General features: G+C 42.3%; 2 protein-coding genes and 1 pseudogene across 3 annotated transcripts; all 3 read right to left on the reverse strand.

Annotated features, from left to right (window-relative positions):
• Positions 1-14: 14 nt before the first annotated feature.
• LOC115735472 (E3 ubiquitin-protein ligase RZFP34) lies at positions 15-3,171 on the reverse strand. Of its 2 annotated transcripts, none has more exons than XM_030666722.2 (13): positions 3,039-3,171; positions 2,579-2,673; positions 2,376-2,463; positions 2,216-2,275; positions 1,794-1,826; positions 1,631-1,708; positions 1,490-1,533; positions 1,261-1,301; positions 1,040-1,122; positions 864-955; positions 696-765; positions 532-573; positions 15-433 (listed from the first exon to the last, which is right to left on the reverse strand). In XM_030666722.2, exons 2-13 carry the CDS (start codon positions 2,620-2,622, stop codon positions 278-280), a joined length of 831 nt encoding a protein of 276 aa, XP_030522582.1. In that variant the 5' UTR covers positions 2,623-2,673; positions 3,039-3,171; the 3' UTR covers positions 15-277. The 2 variants fall into 2 exon arrangements, with proteins under 2 accessions (XP_030522582.1, XP_030522583.1); XM_030666723.2 differs by having other exon boundaries at positions 2,579-2,676; positions 3,020-3,132.
• Positions 3,172-6,247: 3,076 nt separating this feature from the next.
• On the reverse strand, positions 6,248-14,128 carry LOC115735467. The gene is made up of 7 exons (XM_030666712.2): positions 13,584-14,128; positions 9,455-12,325; positions 9,011-9,064; positions 8,550-8,895; positions 7,855-7,945; positions 7,704-7,782; positions 6,248-6,534 (listed from the first exon to the last, which is right to left on the reverse strand). Exons 1-4 carry the CDS (start codon positions 14,022-14,024, stop codon positions 8,635-8,637), a joined length of 3,627 nt encoding a protein of 1,208 aa, XP_030522572.1. The 5' UTR covers positions 14,025-14,128; the 3' UTR covers positions 6,248-6,534; positions 7,704-7,782; positions 7,855-7,945; positions 8,550-8,634.
• Positions 14,129-14,888: 760 nt separating this feature from the next.
• LOC115735409 lies at positions 14,889-15,336 on the reverse strand (annotated as a pseudogene).
• Between the last annotated feature and the right edge of the window lie 858 nt (positions 15,337-16,194).

Raw genomic sequence — 16,194 nt, forward strand, 5'->3', positions numbered from 1 at the left:
GCTCACAAATCCGCTTGTAGAAAGGGAAAATTCGATGGATTAACAAACAAATCTGATACAGATGGTCAGAATTTCTCATACAGCAGTCAAAATGAGGAAAAAAAAAAGTTGCAGGATTTAATGCCACAAAAAAAAATGATTTCCCTGAAAGGGAAATCTTTTACAAGATAACACTATCATACTAGGTTGTCTCAAAGACCTTTATCTATCGCTCATGCCCCGATTCTATTCAAAGAGGATGAGCTGCTCCGTGTAAAAGGCTATCGACTATAGCGGGTCATCTCACGACCTCGGACGTCCCTGACGAACACAAGGCCGGAGGCCTGTCCTGCATTTGTCGCGTATTATAGGACCTGCAACTCGTGCACTTGTGTGCCACAACGTGAAACTGGACATGGCATCGCGCTCCGCAATCGTTGCAGAGTATCCAAACCTACCAAGCACAATGTGTTCACATTTAGAAACTTTGAGAGCGAGGGCTTCATGACTTTGAAACTAATGCTGTTTTACAATATAGAGTAACATTCTCACCATCTTATTTTGGTACACTTCAGGCATCGGAGTTTTCGCGATCTGTGATGAAATTCGAGCATCAACAAGCGATTTCAGGTGACATGGCACAGATTCATTGGGTGCAAGCAAAATCTATTGAAATGAAGAAGAATAAAAAACAGAGATTTCATTCAAAATAATACCTCTTGATCAAGTCTTCTCCACAAACTAGACATATCGCAGATTGACTTTGAGCAAACAGGGCACGAGTACCTGCAGAATCCGGGAGTGAGTTCGATGTAAATCTTGAGGGAAACTAATATTTAGTCGGCTGCAGGGCACTGCAAGTGAGTGAGACATATGGTGCTAACCTGTAGTGCTGCTCCATTTCTTTGACACATTCCAAATGTATGGTGTGTCCACAAGGTAGGACAGTAATATCTTTCATCGTATCGAACAGGTACTGCAGATAAATATTAGAAGACTTAGCAATTCGATATTTGATTTGACATTGTCATCAATGTAGAATTTTGGCTCCGTGTCTTACCTCAAAGCATACAGGGCAATTGTGGTGCATTGCCCTTTCGACACAGCGATGGTCATCAATCATTAACTTCGAATAGCAACATCCTATGGCAAATGTTCAAAGCATATCAGAAGTAAGTCCATGATGATCAAACTGGAATCTGGAGAGTGCTAGAAAAGCAGAGGGAAAAAAAAACAAAAACATAGTTTTCAGAGAAGCCTCTTTTTTTCGTTTTCACTCACCACATTTCTTACAATGGAAGTAATTCTCCCTGCCTCCGGTTCTGTACAAACAACAGAAGGATTGAGAATTAAGTATACTGATGAAATTTATGATATATAAGTGTGTGAGATGGTGGAAATTGGCAAAAACTAGTTACTTATAAAGCAAATGATGACAGAACGACAGCGTCACAGAACTAGTCGAGACTCCTCCAATCAAATATGAGTGAACATTGGTTTGTTAATGTACCTGCAGATACCGCATTCATCACAATGGTATTGATTCTTCGAAACCTGAACATGTTTAGCAACCATAAGATAAGCTGATGCAACTATGTGGCGGAGACTGGGAAAGAACTGAAGAAAAACTCAAGAGAAAAAAAAAAATTACATCATCATCAAAGAACTTGCACTCAGCGCAGAAATACTTGCCCATGCAAACCCCACAATTCTGGCAGTTTTGTTGAACCTGGAGTATTCAACATTTAGGTAAGTACCGTCTTATACACGCTTTTCATTTACATATCTTTCAGTTTCCAAAATTCACAGCTTACCTCTTGTTCGGTGCCACACAAAGAACAGATAACCTGAAAGGCCAATGAGACGAGCACAATAAAAGAGCAGAACAAGCAGACAACTATAGATTTATTGGAAAAAACCCATCAATGAAGCAGAAGCATTTCGTTATTGTCTACTTGATCCAGAACAAGAAAGGGAGATTGTGCATCAGACAACTATGGATATGACCAGGCACGGCAAAAGACATTCTTCGCAATCAATCTCAATTGGACCCGATCCGATTGGCTGTCTTAACTGCTGTCAAACTATCCTGCCCTCATTTTATTCACAGCAACTGAGAAATGCAGACAGGAATATCCATCCATGCCTTACCAAAAGCCAGATACCCTTGGCAGAAACAAGGACAAAACAAATAAACCTATTTCACTAAGAATGTAAACCGGAGAATCATGCATACCTGCTTCACTTCGTGTCGCGGAACATCGTGCCGTTTTAGAGGCGCAGTTTCGAGCGAATTCTGTGAGATAACGACGATTCGAAGGCGTCAATCATTGACTATATTCGCGCAATAATGAACCATGAACACAGTATCCATTAGTTTCTCTGCATTTCTATACCTTTGCTTCATTGTGACAGTGCCTGCAATCAAAGACCTCATCACAACATGGTGCTCTTATCTTGCACCTTCTCCTGTAATGCGCACACCTAACCAGAGGGAAAAAAAAAAAACATAAAAATCCCAATATAAAGAGGAAAAAAAAGAAAAAAAACTTCCTTTCACAATCGACACGCAAATTCGTGAACAGGCCATTATACCAACCCGAAATCCCCAGATCCAAGATCGACCGCTCTTCCACCCTCCATTTTCCTGTCAAATCTTGATGTTCCCACCCACTCTTTTCGTCCCCCTTTAATCTGCATTAACCGCAACCGTGTCCGCAGCAGACGATCAGAAGCAGACCCCCCAAAAAAAGATTCTCAGATCAAAGACGATGAAGAAGTCACAGAGACAGAGAGAGACCCGACTGCGACCAACGACCCGAAATCCTCAACAGACACGCAGAGACCCCAGAAACAATCGACAATGATCAATGCAAAACGAGCACAAGAGGAGGAACAATTTATACGCGCAGCTCCAGTCATTCTCGTACCAATGAAGGAAGGCTGACGCAGGGACACCTCGAATTCTATCCGACAATTAATCGCGCGAGATTTCCTTAAATTGGAACTCGATCTTGTCAAATTTAAACTATACCTTGGAAAAAATCAAATAGACCCACCTAATAAAAAATTGCGCTTGAACAATCAGCTCTCGGCAACAGAGAAAGAGAAGCCTTTGCAATTTATGCCAAGTGAAAAGTGGCTTGTCCTTTTTTAATTTCCATTTACGCAGAGCCCGCGGTTTTTATAGAGCCCATTGGTTTAGACTCGATGGCGAGAGAGAGAGAGAGAGTCACGTGATTTGACGATAAGGGTCAAGTCGCTTTGGGGCTTCCCCGATGGGTTAACGGATAACCGTCGAGGGCATTTTCGAGATTACAGACGCTTTGTCGGGGGAGGGAATCGCGATTCCCCACGCGCCGACCAGTGACAGTGCACTGCACCTTACTGTGCTCTCGCTCTCTCTCTCTCTCTCTCTCTCTCTCTCTTTAAAAGGGTTGAAGCTACTCGGCCAGCACACCGGATATCCAGTTCGATTTTTTCTTTTCCCCTTCAACGTTGGTCGTCGACTCGTTCCGAAAGGCATAATTTTGGCTTTTATGAATTCGCTCAAAGGACGAAGTAAATGGCTCCAGATAAATAGGTTAAGAAAGCTGCACAAGCCGCGTAGGCATCTATTTCCCTTTCCCTTTCGTTGACTAGAGCGGAAAGATAGGTAACTTTAATCGGGATCAAAATACATTATCTGAATCTTACTTGTCTTAGCCATGCAACATGTTGGAAGGCGCAGCGAGAGGTCCTCATCTTCACTCAAAAGGTTAAGCAATTATGAGCCAATAAATCATGAACCAATTAAAATTGCCCTCTCTTAATTCGGATATCTTACGTCCACTCGTCAATATATCCAGTTAGACCCACATTCACTCAAAAGCTTAAATCAATGAATTATATAAATTGCTCAACACCACATTAATTTTTTAATGTAGGTATTTTCTAACTTAACTCACACGTGCGTCCTAACACAATTGATATTTCCAAATCGAAAGTTTAGATGTAAATTTGAACTTCCCATGCCACAAGCATTAAAGACATTTGAGATTGAATTTTGAAACAATTTCGCCGAAAAGGGTGACGACGTACGCTTCTTAAGGAATGTTTATGGGGAGAGATGCAATGGCGAAATAACTCCGAATAGGGAATGAGGCATCAAAATCTGCGATTCAGGATGTGGCCCGAGGAGACTTTCATTTTTGAAAATTTTCAGAGAAGTTCGTTCGTGAGAGAAACGCAGAGGGGAGAGAGGAAAAGAAGGGCCACGGCGGAAGTGCAGCTCAAGCGCCGGGTTATAGCGCGTGGTCTTAAGCTCCTTGTACAGGGAAACACGTGGCGGCGGTTGGACCACGTTCGCTTTTTCAAGGCATATGTAACAAAAAGTAGCTGGATATTTTCGTTTTGCCCCCAAAAGCTAAAAGAAGAAAAATCCAAAAAAGAGTGGATAGGGATCTGACTAGGTGCTGATGAGGACTGGGACCCACTGCTGTCCCCAATGACAGTTCACGTTCCCGCTCGCGACGATCATACGTGGCAAATTTGATTTTCTCCAGCCTTTGGTCGGTTTCCATTCGAGTTAAAATCGCAATGTGCTTCTTAGGCATTTCCATAAGTTCGGATTCTACTTCAGATAAACAACGACACTTGGCCATAATGCAAAAACTACCTGGAGCCAAACATGCATTTGGTCGTCACGGTAAGAATCGGGCTAAATATAAGATAGGATAAACCGATATGAGAAATCATGTGAACAATAAATATGAGAAGTTTGATCATATCAAACATTCGGTATGCTACAAGATAAGATTGAAAAATATATACTAAAAAAATACTATTGGATTGAAATAATTAAAAATTATAAAATTCATTTAAAAGATAATAAAAAAGAAGGGAATGCAGCTCTCAAAGAAGGGGAGCTGCCTCCCGTCCAAAATTGTAACTTCTTCCACCGACAAACATGCAGAAATCATTGGTCGAAGCACGTTCCACTAGATTTACCCGATGAAATTCCTCTCCGGATTTGTAGATATCATCGGTCTTTGCCCAAGACCGTTCCAATTGTGCGTGTAAGAAAGGTCGAATCATGTTCCATTTGCCTGCTCCATTTGTTCCGAACGTTGGCATCGGCGGTGGCTTTTCATTTTGTTAAATTCTTACTTTTTTTTTATATTCAATAGCAGGTTTATTCCACCTTATGCCCCGAATTTCTTATCCAAAAAATTTTATCCGGATTCATCCGATTCGGAGGACGTCCTCAAACAGCAGATGAGGCAATAAATTATCCTATTCGGACTACCAAACGTGGCTCTAAAGATTTCATTCGCAGATGATATGATCAACCCAGGTTTCGTGTCTCAAGAGACAACCCCTAACATCCGTTATCATTGTCTAAATACGGGATGGTTGGGATGTGGGGGCGGGGGGCGGCGGACATGGAGTGGTCCTAATGGAAAAGTGAATGGGGACCGATAAGGATAAAGCCGAAGCAAAAGCAAACCCTTTATTCAGGGGAGAGGCTTTGGCTGACAGTTTGCCCTAACGAGTTTAATGGAAACGAGGAAACATGCTTATCGATCATGGTCCCCTTTCCTCTGACGGCCGTTATATCCTTATCCTCATATCCAAAGCGAGGAACTCCTTTTCCTTAGTAATAACGTCGGCCACGTTGGATTTTCTTTAGGCCGAATGAGATTGCTCGTCCGGATAAGCTCTTTTTTAACTTTTCTTACTTTATACTTTGACAACTACTTTGTTAAAATGATTATGTGTATCGCTTACAGAAATGGAAAAATAAAAACCTATTTTCAGTCCATGAAATTATTTAAACATCAACATTGACTAATTATTTCAAACGATGTGAGCCATCATTTTTAGAAATTTTTTTTTCATATCTTCTATTATTTTGCGAAAGAAATGGAGCATTATATTGAATCTCGAGACACGCACATTTCAAACTATGCTTCTTCTTTTTTTCAATCCTAAATTCACGAAACACGATCGATTCTTTTTAATGAATAGATCCGATCGCAACTTCGAATATGGAATTCAAACGGATCAAATAGGAAATGATACTTTGTAGTTGAGCTTACTCGTCGCTAAACTAGCCTTCCCAATTCAATCGATTAACAAGTAATATTCTAAGCAAATTAGCAATTTCTCATGAAACAATCACAAGTAATTCTGGACGTATTAAAAAAATCTCTCATCCAGTTTTTTGTGGAACTGGATGGAGAGAATGACCTTCATGCTACCAATCACTTGAGCCATCAAGGACTGAATTTATCATCATCATCTAAAATCTGCCAACGAAAGCGACAAGTGTTCTTGTGATTCCGCAAGCAAGTATACTCAGGTATCACAGCGGCTAAACATTTCGAGCACTTAGCATGAAATATTGCATCTTCTAAACGGAGGAAAGAAAGGAGCAGTGATTCCAAAATGTACTCTGTTAGCTTGATCCAACTCCTGTACAGCTCTGTGGTGGCTTTACTGTCTTCCACTTAAATGGGATCGGAGTATCCGTGCTTGCCCCAATTTCTTGAGAAGCTGAAGTGATGGAGATAACTGCTATGATCAAAGTAACCATGAGAGAGAGAGAGAGAGAGAGAGAGAGTATGCCTGTGCGCTTGGCTGGGCACACAGAAAAGGAAGAATAGTAGATCCCATATAACACGACATTATCTCCCAACCGATTCAAACGTGATCAAACCAAGAACATGGAATAAAACCGGACAATCTGGGAAGGTGCTGGCTTGTTCAGTGGCAGGGAGCTTGGGATGGGAAGGCACAACCTATATCGTTGTCAGCCCGACAAGAAAGACATAAGGTGGAGACTTCATCTTAATCATGTTGAGATGACCCTGTGAAATTCTGGGGATGAATTTCAGGGCACAAATAATGTTTGGTTAAAAGCAGTATTATGGGTTTTCAGACAATTCAGCTGGCCTTGGCCCATTACTGGAGCATGGCGGCACAGTGGCACCCTCATTGATACAACGAGGACTTTAAGGGTAATAGGAAACATTTCTCCTTTGGAGTTAGGGGTCCCCACCACCAAAGTAGTACAAGGGTCCAAGTTGCATATACTTTGCTTGCATGCGCGACCGCCACCCCACTCCTCTTTGCTTTCAAAAGAAAATATTACCTCACTACCTTCTTAGAGCTCCTAGGCATCAAATTCTACTCCCGAAGAAGAGTCATTAAGAGAGAGGGATTCTTTGTGATACTTCATGAAATGGTCTATTGATTTCATCGGTAGAGAAAATGAGACAAGAATTAAGTCACTCTATTTCAGAGATCAAATGGGGCACACTTTTCACTAGTCTGTAGGACAGTGCAGCATTTGGATGATGGCCTTGGAAGCTGCCACATCACTATTGAGAATTTGGTGTAATGGGACGGAAACATTCAGTATAGTGCTTTGAGACTCGATGGTATTAGAGTTGGATCACTCTCATAGGAGTTTCGGAAGCAGGTACCACAAAATTGTGCACTCAGATTAATTAATTTTCTCCTCCCTTATGTATTAGTGGAAGAAGCTTTGCGAAATCAAGTGCCCAGACTTTTAGTTTCTATTTTAGTGTGCCCACAAACCGCTTTAGAATAAGTAATCAGATTTAGGAACCAGATCGGAACAACTCTTACAAATAGAAGCTTTTCTGGATTGATTCTACCAGTCTCACTTGCATGCACTACTAGAATAACGTACTCGAGCGAGGATATCCAGAACTCACCATCCTGATGCAATGTAGCTTCCTTCAGATTCACCCCTCCGATCCACCCACCACAGAGAGGTCCAAGGACCTGTAAAGACTGTATAGCAGGCACCCAGTCACACCATTAGAAAGGGAGCAACAATTTTTTAAAAGTGCAAAAGGAATTTACCTGGCAACTGTCTGCATTCTCAAATTTTATCAACTCATCAGACATTGCAAAAACCAATTAGGCAGTCTTCACCAGGTACAAATGTATCACGCTGTTAAAAAGATGAAACCCATAAGACATCATCTCCCTACTAAAGTGTATCGGTGTCGAGAGCTAAACAAAACTTTCACGCAGTTTTCTTCGTATTGGGTTTACAATAGGATTGCTATGCCTAGCATAAGTGTAATACTCGAGAAAAAGGGGCAGCTGAGAGGAGAACTTCTTTCTCCCTCACTCTCTTTTAACATGATTTCCTCACCATACATACTGAACATTGAAGTCATACTCCTGTGCAAATAGATAAAAGGAAGAACCGATGCTCTGGGAGATCATACTGTACTGTTGGACATCTTTGACAGCCAGAACTTCCCTCAACTATCATACAATGTGACAAAGCCTCTCTCTCAGAATTCATAGTTCTGATCAGGTGCAACCAGTAAAATCCAGATGACATTGTATAGGATCACATTTCCCAATATTATGGTGGAAAACACAACACTGCTGCCTACTTTCTTAGCCACATGTTAGCTCTAAAAGATCTCCGAAAAGCTACACATACAAGCAAGGTAAAATACTTTTAAGAAAAACAAAAACAAGGGCAAATTGCAATAAACTTCTAAATACAAGGCAGTACAATAGAAGGTGAGATTACTGACCCTAAGTGCAGGTCTCAGCACAAGTTGCCTCTGTCAATTTCAAGAAGACAACCACTTTAGCAGCCATTTTAGAGATTCCGTCAATTCAATCTAGTGCAGAATCCCCTTCGTTAGGGCTGCCTTCCTTGGACACAATCAGCAAAGTTGTGGATTCTTTTATCCAGGCAGTTTTCTCAGGTTGATGTTCGAAAGGCCTAAGAGGATGCAACTGGTCCTCAAGTTGTATGCCATAGATAAAAGGAAGCCTAAGCACGAGAAAGCTCTCTGGTGGTAAAATCACTCGACATCCAAGGTTGAATTTCAATTTCTGTTCACAGTCGGGAATGGATAAAGGAAGACAAGATGCCTGAAAAGTGCAGGGAATTTTCGTATTAATCTTGCTTATGCTACTTGTACATGTGAAGATTATAAAAGATGATGCAGGTACCTAACGGCAACAACCCCCAAAAAGCAAGGCATACCTCAAATTGTATGACCGGATCAATGGCTAATATTACTGGAAAAGGCGGAGTGACCTAGAAGAAAGTCCACATGTTAGTCTACACAGAGTCAGGGGTCAAAGCCCAATAATGTTGAACAAGCAGAGATGCCCCTGAAGTTTTCAGTTCTGTCATCAGAAACGCGGAATAACAAATGGTGTTTTCAGTTCTCTGTCACGAAAAATGCGGAAAACTTATCGATGTCTCCAGAAAAGATGCATTGTAAAAAACTTCTCACTATTTCTTACATTCGTACTTCAATCTTGAATTTACTGTGTTCACAAATAGCTTTTTGCAACAAGGAAATTCGCCAGCTCCAAAGAAATCAAACTGAATGCCTAAAATTCATGAGAATGAGCTGCAACGTAGATTTTCAGCTAACTAGATAAATCAGGTTATATAAGTAGAAGAGTGAAAGGTAGATACCAGAAAAATCCTCTGGAGCTGCGATACAGTGCTAGCAAATTGCACATTTGATGTATCCTTCTTCTTCAAGAACTTGCAGTGTGGACAGTTCATGTATATAGGTAATTTCCGATTCAACAGAGAGGATGCACAACCACCATTATCAAGGCTGATGGAGTGAAGACGTTCTTCCAAGTCTTCCACAAACTCAGGAGCTCTTGACAACCTGCTTGTTGTCTGATAATGTTCTTTTCTTTTACCAGGTAAGTGTGTTGACTGATTATGCACTAAATTACCATTGGCCGGGGTCTCTTTTGATTTGTTCATATTTCTCACCTTCTTTCTGGTGGACGCAATCCCATCTGAACCCAATTGAACTTTATTATTACCACCATTCTCATCCAATTGACTAGAATCAGAAGTCACATCCAACAGAGGAAAGTCAGAATCATTTGGTGGCGAATACAATGACCCAAGTTCATCAAGACACTTTCGATTCAGCAGAAAACGATGGCCACGCGGACACTCATACTCAAACCCAAAATAAGATGAAACATTCTTCAAGGATGTTCTTGATGAGACCTTTTCATCAGCACTCATGTTTACGGGTATAATATTGCTACCTATCTGTACAAAAGGGTTACCCGCATGAAATTTACTAGAAGCAATCCTATTTGAATCGATTTGATCAGAAATACCCCGAAACCTGTTTGATGCATTATGGTCAACATTTGTGTGTATCTGTTCTGGAGCACTTTCTACTGGATTGGTTTCCTTAATCACCTTTTCTGTAACTAAAGGAGGCTGTTTCCTCTGCCGGAGAGGAGGAAAAGCCGAATCAGCAGCTGCAGTTCCAGCAACTACCTCAGAAAAAGGTCTTTTGATCATAAAATTGGGAAAACCTCTCCCAAAACTAATTGTTTTGCTGTCAGAAAAGATAGCATCAGTCTTCTCTGAATTGTCATTGCCATGCTGCACATGTCCCGGATATGATTTCATATTAACGTTCCTCTTCATGTCTGTGGATGTATTAGAATCAGATACCACGTCTGTGTCTGACCTAACTGTATCATCCAGTTGAATTGTCTTTGGTGGTAAACCATAAATCTTCTTCTGTTTTTCCAGGTAAATCGTCCATTTCAGAAGATATTTTTCATTGGCATGGAAGCCACTCTGCAGTAAACCTTTGGAAGGATCATAGTACTTTGAATTCCCTAGACGTAACAAACGCCATGAGGACGCATTAATAGGTTCTCTGTTGCTTATTTCAGGCAATTGAAGTGCAGGGAGTAGCTTTTCACAATCTGAAGAGCAGTTAACATTGTTGGCAGATTTGAAGTCAAAAGGGTCAGCTCGTAATTGCCGTGAACGGCCACAGGGACATGCATGGAGGAAAACATATCCACTTGAATGTGGCTTGGCATCTGTTGAAAGGGAATCAACTTCCTCAATACCGTGTCTTTGATGCACACATGGTTTTCCAGTCAAACTTACAGCATCACACAGTTGCCTTCCAGATGTCCAGATTGATACGCATTCATCCTTTAACATCTTCAAAAAATGTTGCACTGCAGGTCCTTTTACCATTGAGCGAAAAGCATGCAAAGCCCTTGCCAAATGAGTTTCATGCTGAGAAGTTGAATAACAAGCAGGCAAGTCCTTCAAATAGATCTCCCTAGCAGATGGAAGGGCTTTTTGGCACCATGAAGTTGAAAACTTCATGTTGAGTCCTTTTCCTCTCTCCAACCAAGATACTGCAACATCTACAGGCTCCGCACCTTTCAATGCGATGCCTTCAACCTGAGGGGAATTGATATTTCGCTGCCTAGGCTTTCTCTTGGAAACTTCGATTTCATCTATACATCCACGTTTTCCCGTAAGGACCCCATGAAGGACAATCTCACTGGAAGAAAGCCAGGATTCCAGACTTGGAAGTTCAGGAGCTGTAACTGCTTTGCCAGATGCCGCTGAAGCAGCTGCGGCAGCTGCAGCAACAGCAACCATGCCAACACCAGCAGCTGAGCCACCATTGGTGTTCGCCACCCCTCTACCCCTCAAGACATCAGAATGCCGATGGATGAATTCCTTTATGGATATTACATCCTCCTTGTTGTTACTCTGACTGTGGCTTTCAAGCAAGAGAGAATCTGAAGTTGCTTTTCCATTCAAAACATCTTCCACAAGGCCCGTTGCAAATTCAAGAGATTCGCCTCTCTGATTTGTTGATCTATCAAGCAGAACAACAGCCCTTGAAGCATCAAGCAGAAATAATGGTGCAGAACTTGAGGCACCCCCTCTTGACCCAGCATGACCAGTTTCAGATCCCGAGAGCGTTCGACATTTCTTAATGAGAAAGCGAATCTGCGCTTCGAGAGATGACTGTAGCCTCTTCTTGAAACCACCTTCAGACTTACTAATAGGGCGTGCTAGCACAACTACAGAACCAGGAGCTTTTGTAGGCAAGGCTGATGATCTAGAGGAACTGCTTAAATTAGCACTGGCATTAACTGAGGAGGTTTCTGCAGCCTCCTCCACATGCGAGCTTGCATGTGCCACCTCCAAGTAATCATCAACAAAGACGAAGAGTATGACAGGAGTACACTGCCCGGGAAACAAAGATGTGGATGAACCTAAACCGGACATAAGTGATATAGCAGATGCATTACGATTCATATTACGACTTCTACCTGGGGAAACGTTGTGAATAGAGGCTGATGACACGGTATGTCGTAAAGATGAGGAAGATTGAGGTCTGGATGGCAGCATTGGCATAGTTTTGGACCTCACAAATGGGGCTAAAGCCTGCTTAGCTGCTTGAAGTATACGAAAACTTTTCAAAGTTTGGGTATCAAGATGTGATCCTTCTTGAAGATGTACGATTAGATGGCAAACCTACATTATGTGGTGTCATTTGTCATATTCAAGAGAGGTGCGAGTGAAATTCAAAGATAACAGATCTTGCATGAATAAAAATCGATCGGCAAATGGCAGAAAACGGTATCAAGTGCCAGCTTCAGTATCTCAAATTAGAGTACCTCGTTTGTCAAGTTAATCAAACCATGGTCTACAAGGAAATGCAAACTGGAGTATCAAATCATGGTTAAGCTTGAATTTTAGCCCCAACATTATTTCTCAGGAATTTGAGAACACATCAACAAGATGTGACATAAAGATCCAGAAACAATTCAAAGATGCTCGTTGAGAAAGAATGCTCACATGTATACTGACTTGCAACATGTTAACAAATGCTAGACTTGTTTGCCAATGTTTAAATTCTGCTTTCAATATTTATGGCATGAATTTGCATCAAAATGATTCTGAATTACTTAATTCCCAAAAATTTATCTCAGAAACTAGTCAGCTTTCTATAATTCAATGCAATAATTTCACTTTTGCTTTCTCTGCTACTTGTAAACAAATTGCACAAACACAGGCTATGAATTCTACCTCTCATTCTAAACTATTTAAAAAGGAAATATATCACGCCATTCAAATGATTCCAAACATATTCTTGCACGATAAAATAACCAGAAGATCAGTTTTATTTCGTCCTAGGAAATGGTTTTAGGAGAAGACAATTCTTCAAACACATTATGGACACAAAACACCGCCCTTCTCTCAAAGAGAGGCAGTACCATGTCTCCGAGCAAATGCTTTAAGGAGGTTTCTACAGGGAGGCCCAGCGTCAGCGAATCTACTTTAACTGTTCAACTTTTAAATGCATTTATGATTCACCGTCCTACCAACATGCAGTAATGCTAGCGAGTGACCAACAAGTGCCGATAGTGGCAATCCATATTCATCATAATCGCCGTGATTTGATGAATTTCCCGTTTTCACAAGACGTTGCCCAGACTCAACAGAAGGAACACAAGGATCCTTAAATTGCAATTTCGCGGGCAAGCACACTGAAGCAACATTAGGCATATGAAATCACAGCACTCAAGACTCAACTGAATCACTTAAATCTAGTACCAGTAAGAAGGTCGCATCGATAATTTTTAGACACTAAGTTTGCCATTTCAACTAGCTTCTAGTTCTACTCCTTTTTCAGGCGAAAATTTGAGCTCTAGAAAACTCCCACCGACTCGTGAACTGAAAAACTCAACGAAGGCAAATCCATACTGAAATCGAAGCAGAACAAACTCACAGAGAACATGAAAAGCAATCCCTGAAGGTCCCCGAACTCGCGCTCCTCCACGAATGAATCGAACCCCGACGCGGCCTCGGAGGGCGGGTGAGCCGCCGGGCAGCTCGTCGAGCAGAACTGCAAGTAGAGGACGCCTCTCTCCTCGTCGTAGTAATAGCTGACCCTCCTGCACCTGAACCATTCCTTCGCTTCGTCGCCGTCGAGGCGGAGCACCTGGTCGACACCGCCCGAGCCGAAGGCGTTGAGATCGAGGACCTTGTTAAGGAGTTGCGCCGAGAAGTCGGCGCTCCGAGCGATGAAACCGACCACCACGATGCCCCGAGAAGGAGCGGGCGAGGAGGGCGGAGGAGGATCCGAGGGGGGAGGCGGAGCGGGGGCCGGAGGCGGAGCGAGAGGGGGGCGGGTCAGGACCCGCACGGGAGGCGCGTGGCGCGTGGTCATCGGAGGTAGCTAGCGTCCAGAGCCGAGAACGTCATCGGACTAGGGGAAGAAGAGGAGCGAGCGACGACTACGACGACTGTCCATGGCAGTCTTCACTTCGAGTTCTTTGGGCCTGAATTCATTTATCGGCCCACAAAGATTATTTTGGGCCCACAAAGCGATTAGCCCTTGAGCCCTCGTTGGCAATATTGTTATCAAAATAATTAGTCAACTGAAATTATTTTCATTATCGATAATAACACAATATTAAAAATTTTCGTACAATAATAAAAATATTTTTTTATTTATTCATTTATTTAAATTACACAGAGGATCAATTTTTAGGGAAAATAATTTTTAAACAATTTATTTTCACAAATAAAATGGAACCTAAAATGAAATTTGAATAGAATTAACCAAATCGATGGATCAACAAAAATGGACATATCTTTTTTATACATAATCTCGACTTTACTCGGAAAAAATTTGTCAACACTCCTCTAATTTTTTCTGATTTTTTCTTTGGACGTGTCAATTAAACGAGCCAACAACGATTATAATCACATAGAAGTCAACAAAAGAGCACTCTACCTTCGCATCGTAGAACAATCGTTCCGAAATAGTTAAGCTCCAAAACAAGAACCTAGCATCGTCCTCTATCAAAGTTCGATTCTAGGTTTTTCAATTTTTGGAACCAAAATCGAGAAGCCATTAGTCATTTATCATGATAATATAGACTAAATGCCAATATATCAAGAAAGCCGGTATTGGTAGTATTGCGCAACTGCGTCCTTACATGTCCTGTGTACACAAAAGCAAGATTGAGCAGCAATTTTCTATCTCCCGAAAAGTGGACAAACACACGAGAAAATTCATCTGAAGCTTCTAAATCCTGCAATCCCCCACCGAGATTTTTAACCCGAAAAACCCAAGCGCCGGATCAAGGGAGCCCTGGCCGCTTCTGAACTTGGTCACCGCCTTCCAGCCCTCCACCAGGGCCTACCTGCGGAGCCCGTCTGGGAGCACGAGCCGGATGGCAGTCTGGATCTCCCGGGAGGTGATGGTCGGCTTCTTGTTGTCGCGCGCAAGCCGCGACGGCTCCTGGGCCGGCCTCTCGAAGATGTCATTGATGAAGCTGTCCATGATGGCCATGGCCTTGCTCGAGATGCGCATGCCCGGAAGCACCTGCTTCAGCACCTTGAAGATGTAGATCTTGTACGTCTCGACGCTCCTCTTCCCCCGCTTCTTCCTCTTGTCGCCGGTCCCCCTCCTTGGGGAGCTTCTTCTCGGGCCTCTTGTTCTCCACCTGCTTCTTCTCTCGCTTTGGCGCCATTGGAGACTCGAGTTGATGCGGATGTCATTAGTAATACGTTTCTGGATCGATTGGATCAACACAAATCTAATTAGAAGGCGAAACGGTACTGCAGCTAGAACCAGCGGATCGGGTCGACGACGTCGGATTGAGTTCAAATTCGGTAGGCTGAAGCGAAACGGCGTCCTGATCAATACTCACGGCCTTTGGCCGTGACTAACGATGAATTTTGGCCGTTCGAGAATGTCTAGATGGGTTTTCCTATTTTTTTTAGTATTTTTCAGGCTTAATTTTATTTCAGTGGCACTTTTGTAATTTTCCCTTTTTTGATATTTTGATTCCTAATTGGACTAGGGTTAGGATAACACCCTATAAAAGGTGTTTATCACGTTTTTTGAAGCACATCATCAATAATATTCATAGAATTTCGAGATTTTTCTCCTTTAGCAAGGATTTTCTTGCGTTATTCGCCGAATTCTGCGTCACGAGTGGCCCGCGCTTGCGGCGAGAGATAGATGCAAAGCACGAATTCTGCGTGTGTGCGTGAGAGAGAGAGAGGAAACGATGGGGCCGAGAGGAGAAGCGACGGAGGATTGCTGCCGTGGACGAGCGGATATTGCTTGTGGCGGGTAACGTTAGTCACACGCAAGCGATATTACGCTAGCACCTCGGCTCTTTCCAAAAAGACTAAAGGAGAACCAAATACATCGCATAAAATCCAGCAAGCATCATGCCCCCAAGCTCAAGCATCTCTAACGGCAATCTACATTGTTTCTTGCAAACTACGGACCAAGGATAAACAGTCTCACTTCGAGTGATAATCCCACAAGCAGAATCTGCTAACTCCATATCAATTCCGTCCTTGTCGAAGAATGAACG

The sequence above is a fragment of the Rhodamnia argentea genome, chromosome 8 (assembly GCF_020921035.1).
Source record: "Rhodamnia argentea isolate NSW1041297 chromosome 8, ASM2092103v1, whole genome shotgun sequence".
Classification (NCBI taxonomy): domain Eukaryota; kingdom Viridiplantae; phylum Streptophyta; class Magnoliopsida; order Myrtales; family Myrtaceae; genus Rhodamnia; species Rhodamnia argentea.